The sequence below is a fragment of the Melopsittacus undulatus genome, chromosome 3, assembly GCF_012275295.1.
Source record: "Melopsittacus undulatus isolate bMelUnd1 chromosome 3, bMelUnd1.mat.Z, whole genome shotgun sequence".
Taxonomy (NCBI): Eukaryota; Metazoa; Chordata; class Aves; order Psittaciformes; family Psittaculidae; genus Melopsittacus; species Melopsittacus undulatus.
In genome coordinates this window covers 12,730,362-12,748,244 of record NC_047529.1, presented here as the reverse complement: position 1 = coordinate 12,748,244, position 17,883 = coordinate 12,730,362, and the positions used below count along the sequence as shown (strand labels likewise).

General features: G+C 41.6%; 2 protein-coding genes across 5 annotated transcripts in view; one reads left to right on the top strand and one right to left on the bottom strand.

The window, feature by feature from the left end:
• ZNF512 (zinc finger protein 512) overlaps window positions 1-3,344 on the bottom strand; it is a 19,772-nt gene extending 16,428 nt beyond the window's left edge. Inside the window, exon 1 of one of the 2 annotated variants that reach the window (XM_013128637.3) lies at window positions 3,071-3,344. In XM_013128637.3, coding sequence (XP_012984091.3) covers window positions 3,071-3,235 — 165 coding nt within the window. In that variant the 5' untranslated portion in view covers window positions 3,236-3,344. The remainder of the gene's footprint in view (window positions 1-3,070) is intronic. The other variant, XM_031047609.2, reaches the window with a different exon arrangement.
• GPN1 (GPN-loop GTPase 1) lies at window positions 3,190-17,883 on the top strand. 3 transcript variants are annotated; one of them, XM_005147398.4, is made up of 15 exons: window positions 3,190-3,515; window positions 3,591-3,684; window positions 5,477-5,516; window positions 6,195-6,261; window positions 6,960-6,997; window positions 7,527-7,605; window positions 7,714-7,808; window positions 8,860-8,905; window positions 9,948-10,094; window positions 13,506-13,588; window positions 15,350-15,389; window positions 16,097-16,187; window positions 16,629-16,739; window positions 17,354-17,492; window positions 17,587-17,883. In XM_005147398.4, exons 1-14 carry the CDS (start codon window positions 3,423-3,425, stop codon window positions 17,443-17,445), a joined length of 1,116 nt encoding a protein of 371 aa, XP_005147455.2. In that variant the 5' UTR covers window positions 3,190-3,422; the 3' UTR covers window positions 17,446-17,492; window positions 17,587-17,883. The 3 variants fall into 3 exon arrangements, with proteins under 3 accessions (XP_005147455.2, XP_033916334.1, XP_030903471.2); XM_034060443.1 differs by having other exon boundaries at window positions 17,354-17,883; XM_031047611.2 differs by lacking the exons at window positions 3,190-3,515; window positions 3,591-3,684 and having other exon boundaries at window positions 6,188-6,261; window positions 17,354-17,883.

Here is a 17,883-nt window from a genome sequence, read left to right as displayed (position 1 = left end):
CTTTACCCATATCACAGAACCATTCTTCTTATTTAACAAGTATTTCTTTGTCATTTATCACTCGTTGCTTTTTCTGCTCCTATTAAGACAAGTAATTTAACAGTTACCATTGACATTCCCAAGTCAGTATAAACAACTCATATGCTCATTTGTATAAATAACAATGCTGTTCCTGCCCTGTGGACGAACATTTACCACCTTCTTCCAAGTACTAATAACGACCTGATGTTGCTCTTCATTGGGAAACCCAGGACAAAAATCTTGACTAGAAAACAAAAATCATTGCCCAGTAGAAGCATATGAAATACCAGAAATGTAATCAATAACAGAGACAATATTTTGCCATGTATAGGAACTGGTTAAAAAACTGGGGTGGAGAAAAGGAATAACATGGGTAAGTTACACATCTTCCTTACAGAAAAATGTACTGCACGTAATCAACTGGGCCATGCTGTGAAATGTTTTAGTTAGAAAATTGTTATTAGAAATAAGTGCTACACATTATTGGGGGGAAAGAGCAAACAGGGATATGACAGAATTTGAAGATGACAGAAAAATATGATAACTTGTCAGATGAAAAATTTCAGGTGTTGTATCAAAACTAGGAAATAGAATTCAGGGCAAACAAAAATCACCACTACAAAAAAAAACGCACCATAAAAAAATAACTTCAAACTGTCTTTAATGCTCTTGCCTTCTAATTTATGTGTAGGAACAAGCAATAATTCACTCTTCCCAGGACCACAGTCAGTGAGAGACACCCTAAGGACCAGGTAGGAAATTAAGTAGTGGGCACTGACATGAACTAGATGAATTTTTAAGATGTGACTATGGAGTGCCAGACTCTCTTGGGCCTCCAGCCCCAGTCTTCTCTCACGGAATGGTTAGGGAAGCAGCAGGAGAGAAATTCCCAACTGTTTGTTCAATGACTTCACAATCATCTGGATCTGGTTTGAGACCATCTTAAGAACCTGAACATGCACAGGTCCATGGGACCCGATGAAATCCATCTGTGGGTCCTGAAGGAGATGGCAAATGAAGTTGCTAAGCCACTGTCCGTCGTATTTGAAAATCATGGCAGTCAAGTGAAGTTCCCAACAACTGGAAAAAGGGAAATAAAACGTCCCTTTTCAAGAAGGGGAATATGGATGACATACTTTTTTATGGATGACGTTTACTTTTCTCTGCTTAACTAACATTACAGACATAGAAATCATTCTGTCCTACTTATCAATTAGGAACTGTAGTGTCAGGACAAGGGGTAATGGGTTAAAACCCATTTTTAGGTTTAGATTGATATAAGGAAGAAATTCTTTACTGTAAGGGTGGTGAGGCATTGGAATGGGTTGCCCAAGGAAGTTGTGAATGCTCCATCCCTGGTGCTGTTCAAGGCCAGGATGGACAGAGCTTTGGGTGACATGGTTTTGTGTGAGGTGTCCCTACCCATAGTGGGGGGGGAACTTGATGATCTTAGTGTCCTTTCCAACCCTAACTGTTCTCTGATTATATGATCATATCTTGTCTGCTTGGGAAGAAAAAGTCAATTGCATGTTTGTGTTCATGTAACTTTGATATGGTTTACACACCTGTAGTAGTGCAAACAAACAGCAGTGTTAGAATCACAGTTAGTGTTAGAATCTAGTTCCAACCCCTGTTTGGGAAATCCCTAAATCAGAAACATGGAGAAACATCACTGAGGAGCAGCTAGAAAAAAAATAGGCCTGTGAAGTTGTAACAACAAAAATGAACGAGAAAGTGGGCAAAATGAGCTGCAATGAGCTGGCCTACACTGCCATTAGAAGAACCTTGATGACTGACAAACATGGTACGTGTTTTAAGACTTTTTTTTAAGAACTAACAAATTTTGCATTAATGTAAAGATTAGCACGAAGAATTTAGGCCACAGTTATGGATCTGGGATAAATAAAGGACAGTACAGATGATCTTCTTTAGCCTTTCTTTCTGAGAAGTCGATAGCAAGGAAAGTTGTGAAGGAAACTTCTAGACAAACTGGTGTTTCAGCTTTGAATGCTTTGTTATTTAACCACTGCACTTCCCACTTAAAACCAGAGACCTAACGTTCAGGAACACTCGAAGGCTGGACATCTGGGAAAAAAAAAACAACAACTTCCTTGCACAGTTTAGAAAAAGAGGAACAACGATCTAGAACCTGAAAAGACAAAGAAGCTTCATTTATAAGGAGCTATTTCAGCCTCTCTGTGGACCATGGGACATTTCTGTGACCTGGAACATGTCCTGCTCCACAGCAACGCATCTGAAAAGATGTGGTTTAAACAGAACAGAGGCTCTCACTGAGGTCCGGAGACTGACGGAGTAACTGCCATCGAGTCAGTCCTACAGCTACAGAGGCGTCTGTGGAAGCAGCAACTGTCCCACACTGTCATGTGCGTCCCTACCCCCGAGAGAAAACACCGTGGACAGAGGCCAGCGTGACGGCTCAGCAGCCCTCGGGGAACTCCCCGTTCCAGCTCCAAGTTTCCATTCCTACTACATACTTTGTGGACAACCCTCTCCACCAATAACGGCCTTTCGGACAAAGCGCACGACCGGTACCGGCAGCGCCTGCTCGGGGTTCCTCAGTCGAGCACAGCCGGGCCCGCCTCTCCTGCGGGCCGTTCCCCTGCCCCTCGGCCTCCCAGCAGAAACCTGGCCACCGCTGGCCGCTCTCCAGGCAGCCCGGAGGGTCCCGCTCGCCGCCCGTCCGCTCAGTGACAGGCCTCAGCGACGGGGGGCGGCAAACAGCCGGGGTCGGTCACCGAGCCAAGGCCGCGCTGCACGCCCAGACCAGCACTGGGCAGGACCGGGCGCCCTCTCCTTCCAGGCGTGAGCCCCGTGAGACTCGCGGAACGGAGCAGAAATCCAACCGCGGGTGTTCCGGTGGCGCCGGCCGGCTCCCCCCCACCCCCGACCGGCGGAGCCCATCCCGTTGCTGCTTCCTACCCCGTGGGTGGCGGCACGGTTGCCTCGCTCAGCCCCGGAGCCACCGGTCGGCCGCGTCCCTCCCACCCGAGCCAGTAGCCCCAGTGGCGAGAAGACGACAAGTACTCACTGAGCCGCCACTGCCCCGCATGGTGATGGTGATGCTGCCGCCGCCGCCACGTAAGCAGACGCCCCGCCCGCCCGCGCACGGCCGCGGGGTCCCGCCCACTGGTTTCCGGCCGCCTCCTGTCAGCGGCCGCGGGCCTGAACGCTGTGGGTGGTGCTGTGGGAGCATTGTGGCGGCTGCCGGGGTGTGGGGAGCCCACAGAGTGCACCCGGCCCGCGGCGGCACGGCCACAGCCGGGCTCCGAGAGCGTCATGGCCACAGCCGGGCTCCGTGAGCGTCATGGCAGGCAGCGGCGCGGCCTCCCCGCCACCGTCGTCCTTTCCGCGACCCGGAAGGACAAGTGGGTGCTGGGAAGATGGCGGCGGCAAGCGGAGTAGGGGCAGCAGCGGCTCCGGTGTGCGTGCTGGTTCTGGGCATGGCCGGCTCTGGGAAAACTACCTTCGTGCAGGTGAGGGGCGGCCGGCAGGCTATGGGAGCTGATGGTTTCACTGTAGGGGCCTGACGCCTCCTTGTGTCCTCTTAGCGGCTCGCGGTGCACCTGCATGGACAGCGCTGTCCTCCTTACGTGATCAACCTGGACCCCGCCGTGCACGACCTGCCCTTCCCCGCCAACATCGGTGAGTTCGCCTGCCCCAGCCCGTGGTTCTGCCATGCATAGGTGAAGCTATATTGAGTATACTGCTTTTCACGTGGTTTTTGGGGTGAGGGTGGGGGGGTTGGGGTGTGTGAGGTATTTGGTTAGAGCCACAAAATGGTTTGGATTGGAAAGGATCTTAAAGCTCATCTAGTTGTAACTCCTTGCTATGGGCAGGGACACATTTCACTAGAGCAGGTTGCTCCAAGCCCCATCCAGCCTAGCCTTGAACGCTGCCAGAGATAGGGCAGCAGGTTTGTTTTTATTGTGTTTAAGAGATTTCAAGTCCTAATGTAAGAAAAACTTAAAGGTTTGGTTTTTTAATTATTTAAATCCTTATTTCTGCTAACCTTTAACTTAGGACCAAAGGCATTCATCCATTGCATGTATACATTTTTTTTCATGTCATTTGGTGTGACTTGATATGTATATGTTCTTGTGAGGTTTTTATCAGCAGTGAACATAGTAGTAGATTTAACCTGGTTCTCTATATCCAGAACAGTGTTAGGGCCATTGGAACAGACTGCCCAAGGAAGTGATGAATGCTTCATCCCTGGAAGTATTCAGGGCCAGGTTGGATGGGGCTTTGAGCAACTTGGTCTAGTGGATGGTGTCTGCCCATGGCAGGGGAGTTGCAACTAGGTGATCTTAAGGTCCTTTCCAACACAAACCATTCTAAGATTCTATGATATGAAATAACTTCTTCAAAGCACTTTAAAAGGCATGGATTTCAGAGGAAATACGTTAAGAGAACAGACTTTATGCTTAGCCATTCCAAAGAGCTTAATAATCTTTAGGTTTGAAGGGTCCTGTTTCTTGATATCTGGGGTGCCAAACTGATTCGGAGAAAACTCCAGGAACAAACAACAGAGTTTCAAGTTGACAAGCAGGTATTCTTTATTGTGGCGCCGGGAGACACGGGGGATAGCTCCTCCTAACGTGTGTCCCCGTACTGGTCTACAGGCCATCCTTATATGGTCACTGGGCATATTGCATCATTTTCCAGAAAGTTTCCTGCATGCACACAAAAATGTGATGATGGTCTTTAAGGGTCGTTTACTTTTCCCTGCTTAATTAACATTACAGACATAGCAAACATTCTGTCCTACTGATCAGTTAGTTTAAGTGCTCCCATCCTGGCCATCAGCTAGTCCCAGATACTCCCCAGGTCCTGTTTTCTATTCTCCTTTTCTTACACCTTTTGTACTAAGGTCCTAAGGACCTGAAACCATGTTAACTACCTTCAGGCACTGCAGCTATTTTCCATTGCAAAGCCATCAAACTTAACATTACTTAGAACTTATTACATTTTGTGCTTTTGTGCCTCTTTGTCTCACTTTTAAACTTTATGCAGTTTGTCAGTTTCTCACTCCAGAGTATAAGAAAGGTAGTGTTGACACAGAAGTTGTTTTATTGATGTTTGTTGAATAGTGAGAGTATCTGTTCCAGTGGTGGATGTCTAATAACACAGATACATATACTTTGTTAACTGATGTTGATCAGCTGAGAATTAAATTCAACTGAAGCAGTTACAGCTAAATACCTAAATTGGTGGTGTTTCACATGATTTACATTGGGTTTCAAGTGTGTGTTGAGAGCATAGCTAATCTGTGAGATTTTATTCTGTTTGGGAGATTTTTCCTGATGGTGCTAGATTTATTACTGAGACAAAAGAAGACTTGCTAGAAGGAAAGTTTTTATCTATCAACAAATTGAGGAAGAAGGATATTTTTAAAGTAATATCCTAACACTATTTATGTTTCTTTCTCTTCTAGATATCAGGGATACTGTGAAGTACAAAGAAGTCATGAAACAGTATCCTTTTCTGTCTAAATAATGATGTTTGAAATCTCAGATTTTGTGAAAATAGCCTGTCACCTCTGCACACTCTGATGAAGGATGCAGGAGGTGGGGTGGATTGCCATAATGTAGAATATTGTGTGAAGATCAGTAGTTTTTGACCACGTGTTTCTTGCATGTGAGGTTAGAAATGTATGTTCTATCAGATCTGATGCTTCTGTTCCCTGTTCTTATGAAGAGCTTGTATCTTTCTTTGTGGAAACCAGCAGCCTTTTCCTTGTGTTTTAACAAAACATTGTTGACCGTATACAATCTATAACAATTTTCCACATTGTTTGACCATAATCCAAGTCTTTCTGAATCTCAGTCATTGGACTTTTAGCTTTTGCTGCGCAGTGTTTTGATGGCAGTAACATTACAGTAAAATGACTGCACTTCAGAAGGGTATGGAGGTCCTTTGTTTCTTAAGTAATAGCTTGTGCAGATGAAGGTATAATATGGTGTTTGGATTTGCTAGTGTGACTCCTACATTTAATATTTAGATGGGATAAAGATGGTGGGGGATATGATTCGTTATTTTTGTCTGTTGTATGATTTAGAGTTACCAGCAAAGCATCCATGTATAAGTTTCAGTTTGGTATGTAGACAAATTATTTGCTTTACTGTGTCTGCTTTCCTAAATGTAGTGTCTAGATATGGGCTGGGCCCAAATGGTGGAATAGTGACTTCTCTTAATCTTTTTGCTACAAGATTTGATCAGGTATGAGGTTGTTCCTATGTGATAGTGTGCTATGGATACTGTGCTGGGAGACTGCAGGGGTGGTTTGTGTATTTGAAGTCTGAGTGTATTTGGAGTTAGGATATTCTCCATACAGAACCATGTATTTTACAGTGCAGCAAAACTGCATTAGCTTTCATTTGCGATATTTCAGTTTTTCAGCTTTTTTAAAAGTAAAATTTAGAAGTCATGTGCACAAAACATTCTTTAGTCTTTGTACATACCTGTTCTATTGCACTATGTTCTTTTGTATGGATGCTGTGGTTGTGAAGTAGGGAAGCTCAGTTCTAGAAAGGGGTTACGTTTTCCTGGGGTTGTTTGATAATTGCTCTCTTAAATCATAATGCTAAATCAGTGCTGAGGTAGGAACTTAAGTATGTTATTGAGACAGTGCACAATCCCTTAGTAAAAAGCTAGGGAACAACTGCTTTGTTACACCATTTCTTTAGTTGGGTATGAAAACACAGACAAAATCAGGATTGTCTTTGACCTCTGCAGTCTTAAGGCATTTTCCACCCTTCCTTAGTAGGGCATTTTCACACACTGAAAAGATTTAGAAAACTTTGATCTTTTGATAAGTACGTGCAGCTGTGCAAGTTAATGTAGTTACAGTTAAGAAATTATTATGAACGTTTCCTGTTGTGAGCTTAAATACAAATTATGCTTTTTTTTTCAATCAGGTGATGAAGTTTATTGAAAAAAGACAAAATGCATCCAAGTGAGTACATTCTGCCAAGTTCAATTTTTCTGGGATCAGTGTGGGAAAAACATGTCAAATCCTGAAAATGTGCTCTGCATGTTTTCTAGTTATTTGTCATCTTTGGCATGAATTTTATGTGGAAAAGGGCATAGAATTAAACCAGATAAACTAGACTTTCTTTAGATACACTGAAGAAATGTCTGCTGATTCCAGTTCTCCTTTTCTTGTCTTCCATTAGACTGTAATTTCATGCACTGTTCATACAGGCAATAATTCTTCTTTTGAAGAGTTTGCAGTACTAAGTGTCTATCAAATTGAAGCCTTTAACATAAATAGAATCTGAAGGGAGAATGTGCTTCTTAGTTACAAAATTCACACAGGGATTTTTCAAACATGCCCATAAATCTTGTTACTGTCTGGGAGAAGCTTTTCTGATCTGTAACAGAATAATCATGTAATTTGCTGTTACATGCTTGTGGTAGTCTAGTTGGAACAGGACCTATTGCGTAACTAATTTTCCCTCTGGGGGGGGATGACTTCTTACCAGGTATGTTATTATTGACACACCAGGGCAAATAGAGGTGTTCACTTGGTCAGCATCTGGAACCATCATAACTGAGGCCTTGGTAAGTGCTTTCTACATAACTTGGCAGTCATGTAGAGGCTGTGTGAAAGAAATGGCTGTTGAACAGCATGTACTTCTAATTAAAGTATGTTTTACTTTGTATTTCCAGGCTTCCTCTTTTCCTTCAGTTGTTGTTTATGTGATGGACACCTCTCGCAGTACTAACCCTGTTACCTTTATGTCCAACATGCTGTATGCCTGCAGGTAAGAAAAGCTGAAAATGCAGTCTGTGTGCTCTGATTGCTGTGTCTCTTCTGAACTTACTTTGGAGGGGAATAACAGAATGGTTTGGAAGAGATCTTTAAAGACCACCTAGTCCACACTCCTTGCAACAGGCAGGGACATCTTTCACTAAATATGGTTGCTCAAAACTCTGTTCACTTTTAATGATGGGGCATCCACAGCTTCTGTGGACAACCTGTGCTAGTGTCTCACCACCCTCATTGTAAAATATGTCTTCCTTATGTCCAATCTAACCCTATCCCATTTCAGTTTAAAACCGTTGTTCCTTGCTCTGGTCTATGTCTCTGTCTTTCTTATAAGCCCCTTTATATACTGAAAAGCTGCAGTAAGGTCTCCCTGAAGCCTTTTCTTCCTCCAGCTGAACAACAGACCTGTCTTCATGTTAAACCAGGGACTAAATACTTATGTAAAGATCAGCATATCTAGAGCTGTCATAATTCATCATAAATGTTGGTAAAAGATTTTCAAAGAACCTACCAATCCTGTTACCAAGGTCAAAAGCTGTGTCACTGATAGGAGTATGCATAAGCTGTCTCATTACATGCTGCAATTTCTGACAATGTTGAGCTAGATGCTAGAATATAGACAATGAAATGAATATGTAAGCTAGTGTTTCAAGGTAGCTTTGCCTTATAGATGTTTTGAGTTATTTGAGTTTGTTGCTTGGTTCACAAATAGTATCTCAAAACCTATAATCTGAGTAAAAATAATTAGAAAGTGCAAAGAGAGTTAAAACCAGATCTGGCAGTCATGCAAAATAGTAATCAAAATCAGCTGAGTGTGTGGGAAATTTTCTATCTTACAAATACATACTTACATCTGGCAAGCATATTTTGTTCACCTATGATAAGCAGGATCTGAGTAAAAATTGCATTCTAATTGATGTGGAGGAAAATAATTATCTTTTGAGTCAAATATATTCAGTTTTGCACAAGTCTGGTCTGTCTTATGCTTCTTTGCTGTTCTAGTGAGATTTAAATTAATTTTACTTTTTTGTGTGTGTGTCCCACAGTATCCTGTATAAGACAAAGCTGCCTTTCATTGTTGTCATGAACAAAGTAAGTTAAAGCTTTGGTTTCTGTGTCCTAGTGGAACATTGTTCTGTTTAGCTTGCTTTGCTATAGTGTCTTTGTCTTACTACAAGAATAGATTTTCTAGAAAAGAGAGGCTGGGAGGGAGCTGCAGGCTGAAAACCGAATCTAAAAGGGTCTTTGGTATATAAATGCACAAGAATAATCAAGGATGTTACACCCAGGCATTCAAGTTTGAGATAATACTAACAATTTGAAAAATGTTTTGCACCATAACCCAAGGCTATAGGGAAACTTTGTAACATGAGGGTAAGTTCATTACTGAATCTGCTCTTCCAGATCCCCACCTTGTCATAACAGTTGTCTTAATCATTAATTATTTCTACTCAGCAGCAGACTTACAATGAGAATTGTTTAACACCTGCCTGTTTTGAGGAGGGAGTCCCATGTATTTTAGCAGGCAAAACATAAACAAAGGTGTTTGGTCCTTATCAGTGACACTAAAAATCTGTCAGTAAACTGCTTGAATACTAATCCATGTAAAATTATGGAACCATCTCACCTGCTTGTGTCCACCATCTTGTTTAGATTATAATTCTTTAGGTCAGAGCACAGCTCACATTTTATAAAGATTCTTTAGGCTGATACCAGGTGTGGAAATGGCTCCCTTTCCCTCCTAATCCCCAAGCCAATCAAGAAAGCATGGGATCTTCACTGAGGACTGTCTTGTCTGTCCTCAGTCACACTATTTCTAATATTTACAACTTAAAGTTTCTTTTACAGTATGAAATACTTAGATGCCCTCTTTCAGTAAACCATAAAGCCTTTAGTCTTGCAGTTTCCTTAAACATGCCTTCTTAAAACTGGGATAGAGATTTTTTGTCTTCTCTTCCTGTATTCAAGCAGTTGGTTTGATACAAACAGAGCTTGAAAAACTTCAGACCAGGGCTGAATATTTTCAAAAGATCAGTACTTTGAAAGTAAGTTTAAAATGGAAATTTTATTTGTCCACTTAGCCTATGGCTAAAAAGTCATCATTATTACTTCTGAAAGTTTTCTCTTCTCCTAGACTGACATAATTGACCACAGTTTTGCAGTGGAATGGATGCAGGACTTTGAGACTTTTCAGGATGCCCTGAATCAAGAGACATCCTATGTCAGTAACCTGACTCGTTCTATGAGTTTAGTGTTGGACGAATTTTACAGTTCACTGAAGGTAAGAACCTTCCTTTTTTTCACTACCTCTCAAAAGCTTAGAGAAGAGAAAGCTCATTGATATCACTGACATATATAAATACCTGGTGGGAAAATACAAGGAAGAGAGCCAGGCTCTTTTCAGCAGTTCCCAGTGAAGACAAGAGGAAGTAGACACAAAGTGAAATACAGGAAACTGTTTAAACAGAAGAGGAGAAAAGAACTACTGTAATTTTACTGATTGAGCACTGGGAAAGGTGATCCAGAGAAACAGTGAAGTTTCCATCCCTGGAGATACTGATTTGGAGAAAACTCCAGGAACAAACTCTTGAACAACAGTTTCAAGTTGACAAGCAGGTATTCTTTATTGTGGCACCAGGAGACACGGGGGATAGCTCCTCCTAACGTGTGTCCCCGTATTGCTCTACAGGCCATCCTTATATGGTCACTGGGCATATTGCATCATTTTCCAGAAAGTTTCCTGCATGCACACAAAAATGTGATGATGGCCTTTAAGGGTCGTTTACTTTTTCCCCTGCTTGATTAACATTACAGACATAGCAAACATTCTGTCCTACTGATCAGTTAGTTTAAGTGCTCCCATCCTGGCCATCAGCTAGTCCCAGATACTCCCCAGGTCCTGTTTTCCATTCTCCTTTCCTTACACCTTTTGTACTAAGGTCCTAAGGACCTGAAGCCATGTTAACTACCTTCAGGCATTGCAGCTATTTTCCATTGCAAAGCCATCAAACTTAACATCACTTAGAACTGATTACATTTTCTGCCTCTGTCTCAATACTCAAAATACACTCCAACAAGATCTTGTGCAACCTGTTCTAGACAGTCTTGCTTTCTGAGCAGGAGAGGTTGGACTAGATGATCATCAGAGGTATCTTCTAACCTTAACCCATCTGCCCTTCTCTAAAAGGGCTCCTTTTGAGCTGGAATCTGTTGATGAGCTATGCATTTTGGGGGCAAATCCTTGCTGATTTGAACATAAAGTAACTTTAGTTGCTTGTCACACTGAGTGGCAGCCTGAATAATTTAGTAGTGAATTGTGATTAGTCATCTGAAGAAAGCAAGGATAGGCTGTTAAGTGGTAATGTTCTGTATTCCAGTGTCTCAGATCTGAGACAATTTTCCTTGTTCTGAATGTATCAAGTACAGTTGGTAATTTACTATGTAGGAAGAAGGGAAAGAACCTCAGAAACAATCTATTTCTGTTGACTCAATAAAAAGTTGGGTTTTTTTCCCCACTTACTGGGGTTTGAGAGAACAAATCCATTCAGTTTCTGTGAAAACACTGTGCATGAGAGGGTGTTGATGATCCCATAATCTGTGCTAAAATGGTTCAGTTAATCATGGTTTTTATCAACTTTTACTTAAGAAAAAACAAGCAGTTGGTTTTGTGGCTATTGCAAGAAAGCGCATGAAAATAATTAAGTTATTCCATTCATATAGATAATGATAATTTTGCCAAAACAAAAATAGTGTAAATGTTGTATGTGGAACAGTATTCAGAATTTCAAAACAGATTGTAGTGGTGCCATGTAGGACTAAAATACTTCTTAGTCCTTATTTGCTAATGAAATCTTTGTATGCATATCAGATCTGTTAGAACAATAGACTGGAGAGCAGGACTATAAAGTAGAAGGCAGCTTGTACTTAAGTTTTTGGTATATTGAAAAATGTGGGATCTGAGCATGACATGAATGATACGGAATAAGGTGTGGTTACTGTCCTGAGTTCAGCAGTAGCAGTCATTTTTCTCCTTAGTAGCTGGTGCAGTGCTGTGATTTTGACTTTCAGCCTGGGAACAATGCTGATAATACCAATGGTTTTAGTTGTTGCTAAGTAATATTTACTCTGACCAAGGACTTTCTGAGTCTCATGCTCTGCCAGGGAGGAGGGGAAGCCATGAGGAAGCAGAGACAGGACACCTGACCCAAACTAAACAAAGGCGGGGGGTATTCCATACCACAGCACATCATGCCCAGTATATAAACTGGGGGCAGTTACCTGAAAGGGCTAGATCACTGCTCATGTTGGGCTGGTTGGTGGGTGGTGAGCAGTTATATTCTCTTCCCTTGTTATTTCCCTTATCATTATTATTATTGGTGGCAGCAGTAGTGGTTTGTGTTATACCTTAGTTACTGGACTGCTCTTATCTCAACCCGTGAGAGTTACACGCTTTTGATTCTTCTTCCCATCCCTCCATGAGTGGGAGGAGAAAGGCAGAGGGGAGTGAGCCAGTGAGCGAGCAGCTGCATGGTTCTGAGTTACCAGCTGGGCTTAAACCACAACAGCAATGAAAGTATAAATATTTGTAACTGCACAATGCCTAGACTATTGCTTAAAATCCTTGGAATGCTTGATTGTCTGCATATTCACTGTACTTTTGATAAGATGCAAGTCTGTGCTTGAAAAAAAAAAAGTCTTCCATTTGAAAGAGTAGTTAAGACTGTTTTGCTTCTGAAAAAGACAGAGGGTGTTCTGGTTGAAGCTCAGCTGGCAACTAAGTACAACAATGAAACCAGGACAAAGGGTCACCAAGTACTGGCAGATAAAAGTCTTAATTAAAGGCATTTTTAGATAATTGATGTAATAAAAGCTGAAAAAATGCCCAGACCTGTAATGACAGACGAGTTCAAATTAGAAAGATGTGCATTTTGAATGTAGTAACTCATTACATAGTAACTGATTAAAATCTCCATCTCTTGCTGTTCTGGAGGTTGGATTGGGTACCTCTTAAAATTTGCTTCAGCTAAATACAAAGTATTGGACAGAATTTCAAAGGCAAAAAGACAGTTTCTATGGTCTGTTTTACTCTTTAATTCTATTACACTGATATTGCAGCATTTATAATAAAGTTCAGAATGAGAACTCGTATTATTAAAGATAACCAAGTAAACAGAAGAAAGACTTGATTGTTCTTTTAAATTGCTCTATCTTGTTTGTTATGTTTAGGCATTATATTGTCTTATCTATGTCTTTTGGGGGGACTGAGATTGGAGCTATAAGGATGGGTACAGAATAAGTAGTGTTTTTTAACTGTTGTTTCCCTCCCTGTGGTAAAATTTGTAAAACAGAAAGAAAATTCAGGTTCCTGAGTTAAATAGAGGAGAAAAAAGGAAGAAAACCCAAACTACACACCCCCATAACAAAACAAAAAAACAACCAAAAAATGGAGGCAGCAAGAATTAACATCAGGTGGAGAAAGAGGCTGAAAGTAGGAATGACAAAAGTGGAAGTATTACTGCATTCTCATATGCCACTGTGATGATTAAATGGGTATCTTTAGATTCCCGTGGGGTTTTATTAGTGTTTGTGTGGAGTGTTCTTTTTCTTACAATGCTGCTTGGTCTTACCGGTTCTGAACAGCTACTTAAAAACTTCAGTTCTCTTCAGTTCTCATATATGGGTTTTTTTATAGGTGGTTGGTGTTTCTTCTGTGGTTGGCACAGGACTGGATGATTTTTTTGTCCAGCTCTCTAAAGCTGTAGATGAATATGAAAGGTAAGGTGATAACCTGTGGTCCCTGACTCAGTGAAGACTTGAAGTTACTGATTTTGATTTGAAGGGCTGTACACTTTTTGCAGCCAATGTAGTTCAGGGTTTCTAACCACCTTCAATGCAAAAGTCAGCATGAAAAGCAGCATCCGAAAGGAACTATTTGGTGGTGGATTTTTGTCCTAACTCTTCAGACAAAAATAAAAGAGCCTTTTATTCCCTTATCCTTCAGTTTCCCACATTTGTTACTCCCCATATGTGCTCTTTCCCTGCATCCCATAATATGTCTCACACCCATAGTCAGCCACCTCTCTGTGCTTGCAAGGTGATCCAGAATGCTCCTGATAAGGCATGTTGATGGGTCTCATGCCAGGACCATGGGGCTGACTGGGAGGAGCTGGGATTCCTCCAAGTCATTAATTTTGATTCCTTGCCTGCAACTGTGTCCCTGCGTTCCTCTGGGCTTGTTGAGATGGATCTTTAATGGTTTGATGGCTCTTCTGTGATGGGCCTGGGAGTATTTGAGTAGGGTGTTCTTTGTGCTTCTTCCCCCACTTCCCAAATGTCTCATTTGAGGTGTGGAGGAGTTTTTCTGCATAACCTAAAAATTCTGGGATACAGTGCCTACATAATGAAGCCCTAGCTAAGGGTTTCACATAAGCTGCCAGTGTGTGCTTGCAGCCCAGAGAGGTGATTGTATCCTGGACCATATCAAAAGAAATGTGGCCAGAGGTCCAGGGAGGTGATTCGCCCTCTCTATGCCGTTCTTCTGAGACCGTGCCTGGAGCACTGTGACCAGTGTGACAGCCCACAGTTGAGCAAGAAATACATGGACCTGTTAGAGCTATTCCAGAGGGTTATGAAAACAGTCAGAGCTCTGGAACATCTATCTTACGAAGAAAGACTGAGAGAGTCAGATTGTTCAGTCTGGGGAGGGGGAGGCTCAGGGGAGACCTTATTGTGACCTTTCAGCATATAAAGGGAATGTACAAGAGAGGCAAGGGAGGTTAGACCAAATGATCTTTGAAGGTCCCTTCCACACCAAACTGTTCTATGATTCTAAGAACAGGGTATCCTTATTTCATTAGAGAAGTAGTTCAAAGGTCCCATAGTAGTACAGTAGTTTGGAAGTCTGTGAACAGTCTTCCTGTATGAGTTCCCACTGAGCTGTCTTAGGAAACACAAGTCTTGGCAGAGAAAGTCATGTCTGTGATTAGTGATAAATCTGTTGATTAGATACAGCAGTGAAATCACTACGTCAGTGGCTTACTCCTAGCAGCCTCTGTCCCAGGCACTGCTTGGTGCGGGCGGGATGCTCTGGGACATGGGTTCATCCCCCTGTGCTGCCTGCATGCAAGTGGGTCACCCTAGGGAGGTGGAAGGGAGTGTCCCATGGAGCGCTGCTCAGGCTGTGCCTCTTTGCCCGTGTAGTTGTCTTGTGACATGGGTTAGTGATGGTCTTGGCAATCCCAGGGTAACAGTTCGACCTGATGATCTTAAAGGTCTTTTCCAACCTGGTTGATTCTGTGGCTGAGGTGGTTTAATTTCTTATCTAATAAGATAGTATGAGAAAAGTTTGCTATTTTAATGATGTACATTCACTTATTTTGCATCCTTGGTTTCAGAATCCAAATGCGGGTAAAAATACTATTAGTCTTTCTGAAATGTCCTTCAAACATGAAGAGAGAGACGTTTTTTTTGGGGTAGAAACAAGATGATCCTTAATATGTCATGTTCACACTGAATGTACTTTACTTGTATTTTCAGAGAATATCGTCCAGAATATGAACGCCTGAGAAAAACACTGGTAGGTTTTTTTAACTTTTATATACCTGGGCAGTGTATCTTGGTTTCACTTTTATGCACACAATTGCTTCTTTATTGGGAGGATCTAACATTTCATTTACTAATCATATTCATTGTGGGAAAAAATCCTGTTCTGAAGCTCACCATCTGTTTTTTCTTCCTGGATGTGGTGGAGCGTATCTTCACAAAAATAAAAGATGTTTTTAAAATCAAATATTCGTCAGTGGTTTAGTGCTAATAATTTATTTGGGCAAATTGTGAGAAAATGGTTGGGAAAGATTTTTATATCTTCTGTTCAGAATGATGAGACTTTTTAAAAAAGTGATTTGTTGAGAATATCACAGTATCTCTTTGCACTAGTGAAAGATACTGTTTTGAGTTAGGCAGTTAATAATGATGACTGAATTGCAGTACCAAAGTTGTTAGCTCTGCTCACCTGGAGCTCTGGCTGTCCAAAGGACAGTTCTCTGCAGGCACAACTTCACAACTTCGGCTTCCTGATGCTGCTGAAAATGTTTTAGAAGCCCATCATGCTGGAGGTTGCTTTCCATGCTTATCTGGAAGTTCCATGTAAAACTCAGTTGTAATGTAAAGACCTGCTTACTGACTTCTGCTTTCTGGCTAGGGGACAGCTCTTCCTGGGTGAGATGAATCTTCTACTGATGTTTTAAGTATACTCAGAATCCACGTATAACTTTGTACCTACAGGAGAAAGCTCAAAATGAACAAAAGAAAGAGCAGCTGGAACACTTACGGAAGGACATGGGAAGCATGTGTGTGCAAGGCAACACACTTGCAGGTATATTAGTAGAAAGATAAAAGTTTACTGCAAAAGTTGTCTGAAGAGTCTGTCTTGAGAAGTCACTTAGTGCTTTTCCGTCTTCACAGCAAAAGCTTGGAAGCAGCTTCATGTTAAGAAGGACGAGTAGAGCTTTAGTTCCCATGGGGTTACACTTAGCTCTTTATATCAGTCACAGATGTGGAAAGAAACCCTGCTGTGTAGATAAAGTGGCAAAACTGTCAAATTAGAAATGAGAAAGCGCTGCTGTTGGTTGAACTGTTGCATTATATGAGGTTAAATACAGTGCTGACAGTCTGTCCTGTATCTTCGTAATCCACAAGCAGCTTTCTGTCATTGTAGAGGAAGCATTTACTCCTGTGTTTATGTGTAAATAGAAGTTGTTGAGGCAGGAACTTACTTGTTATCATGCTGTTTCATGTATAGCTATTTCTGTTCAAGGGTCTGATGATGCTTCTACGATGGGTCCCTCCGAGCTGATCCTAACACGAGGAACTCTTGATTATGAAGAAGAAGAGAGGGAGAGTGATACTGATGATATTGACCATGAAGGTAAGGGAATAAAGGATCTGATCTGATTTAAAAACCGCCTGTCTAGTCAGGAAATATCCTCTGTATTTCTTTAACTGAATTGAGTGAATTGGGAGCCTAGAAAATAAGCAGACATTGTCACCTAAATGTAGGTGTCTGACTATGTAGCAGAAGCCCAGCTGCAATGCTTAGTTCAGTGAAATGTTTGTAAAAGTTCAAGTTTAAATTTTTAATTCAGGTAATTATTTTTAGTAGTGTATAACATGCATAAACCAGACAAACTCATTATGCTTCGAGCACACAGTGACCTCTGAATCTAATCAACACACAGTATGTTTCATTATCTTTTTGTCTTTACAGTTTCTGCCCTGGCTTTCTTTTCCAGTGACTCCTGGTCTTGGAACACTCTTCTAAGTTTTTACAGTGTGTGATTTTTTTTCTCTTACACAATTCACAGACTTAATCTTCATTGTTTCCCTCTTCTATAGATTTTTAGGGTAACTTATTTCTTTTGCCTTTTAATGAAGATCAGGTAGACATAAGGGGTTGCTCTGCCTAGCCTGACCCTAGCTTTCTTCAGTAACAGTAGAACAAGTGTCGAAATAGTGCTGAAGTACGGATTTTTCCCCCCCCAGTTACTGAGGAGAGTCATGAGGAACCAGCCTTCAGAAACTTTATGCAAGAAACACGGATGAAATACCAGAGAAGCAGTAACCCAAAGGAATGAGACCTTCAGAAATAGATGGTTTGGAATCCCTTACGATGGAGTTAAAAGTAAAAGAACTGCATAAACTTGCATGGAACCATGCATGAAGTCTTCTGTCTGTGAACAGCTTCCTCTGATACATTTCTGTCTTTCTCCCTGCAGTAACTTTTGGTCATATGAGTTGAAGGTCTTGTAACCAACAGACTGTGCATTTGGCCATCTGCCACTCAGACTTCCTGAAGCTGGAGGAGCCAGATAACATTTTTTTTTGCTCCAGATTCCGTAGATGTGCCTGTTGAGAGCATCTAGAGTACTTCCTGGTTTCCAAAAGTGCATTTTGTTCACCTTGGGCAGACAGGTGTCTGCTGCAGCCAGGACACAAGCGAAATCTGCTGTGTGAAACTTCATCAATCTAGTATTTGATGTTTTGGTTTTAATTAAATATATTTTATGTACTAA

What these genes read in the sequence shown, in the direction of transcription:
- GPN1 (XM_005147398.4), top strand. Translation starts at nt 3,423, where the DNA reads ATGGCGGCGGCAAGCGGAGTAGGGGCAGCAGCGGCTCCGGTGTGCGTG. An exon ending in TCATTGTTGTCATGAACAAA is followed by an intron (nt 8,906 to 9,947) that starts GTAAGTTAAAGC and finishes CTCTTCTCCTAG; the next exon opens with ACTGACATAATTGACCACAG. An exon ending in AATTTTACAGTTCACTGAAG is followed by an intron (nt 10,095 to 13,505) that starts GTAAGAACCTTC and finishes GTTTTTTTATAG; the next exon opens with GTGGTTGGTGTTTCTTCTGT.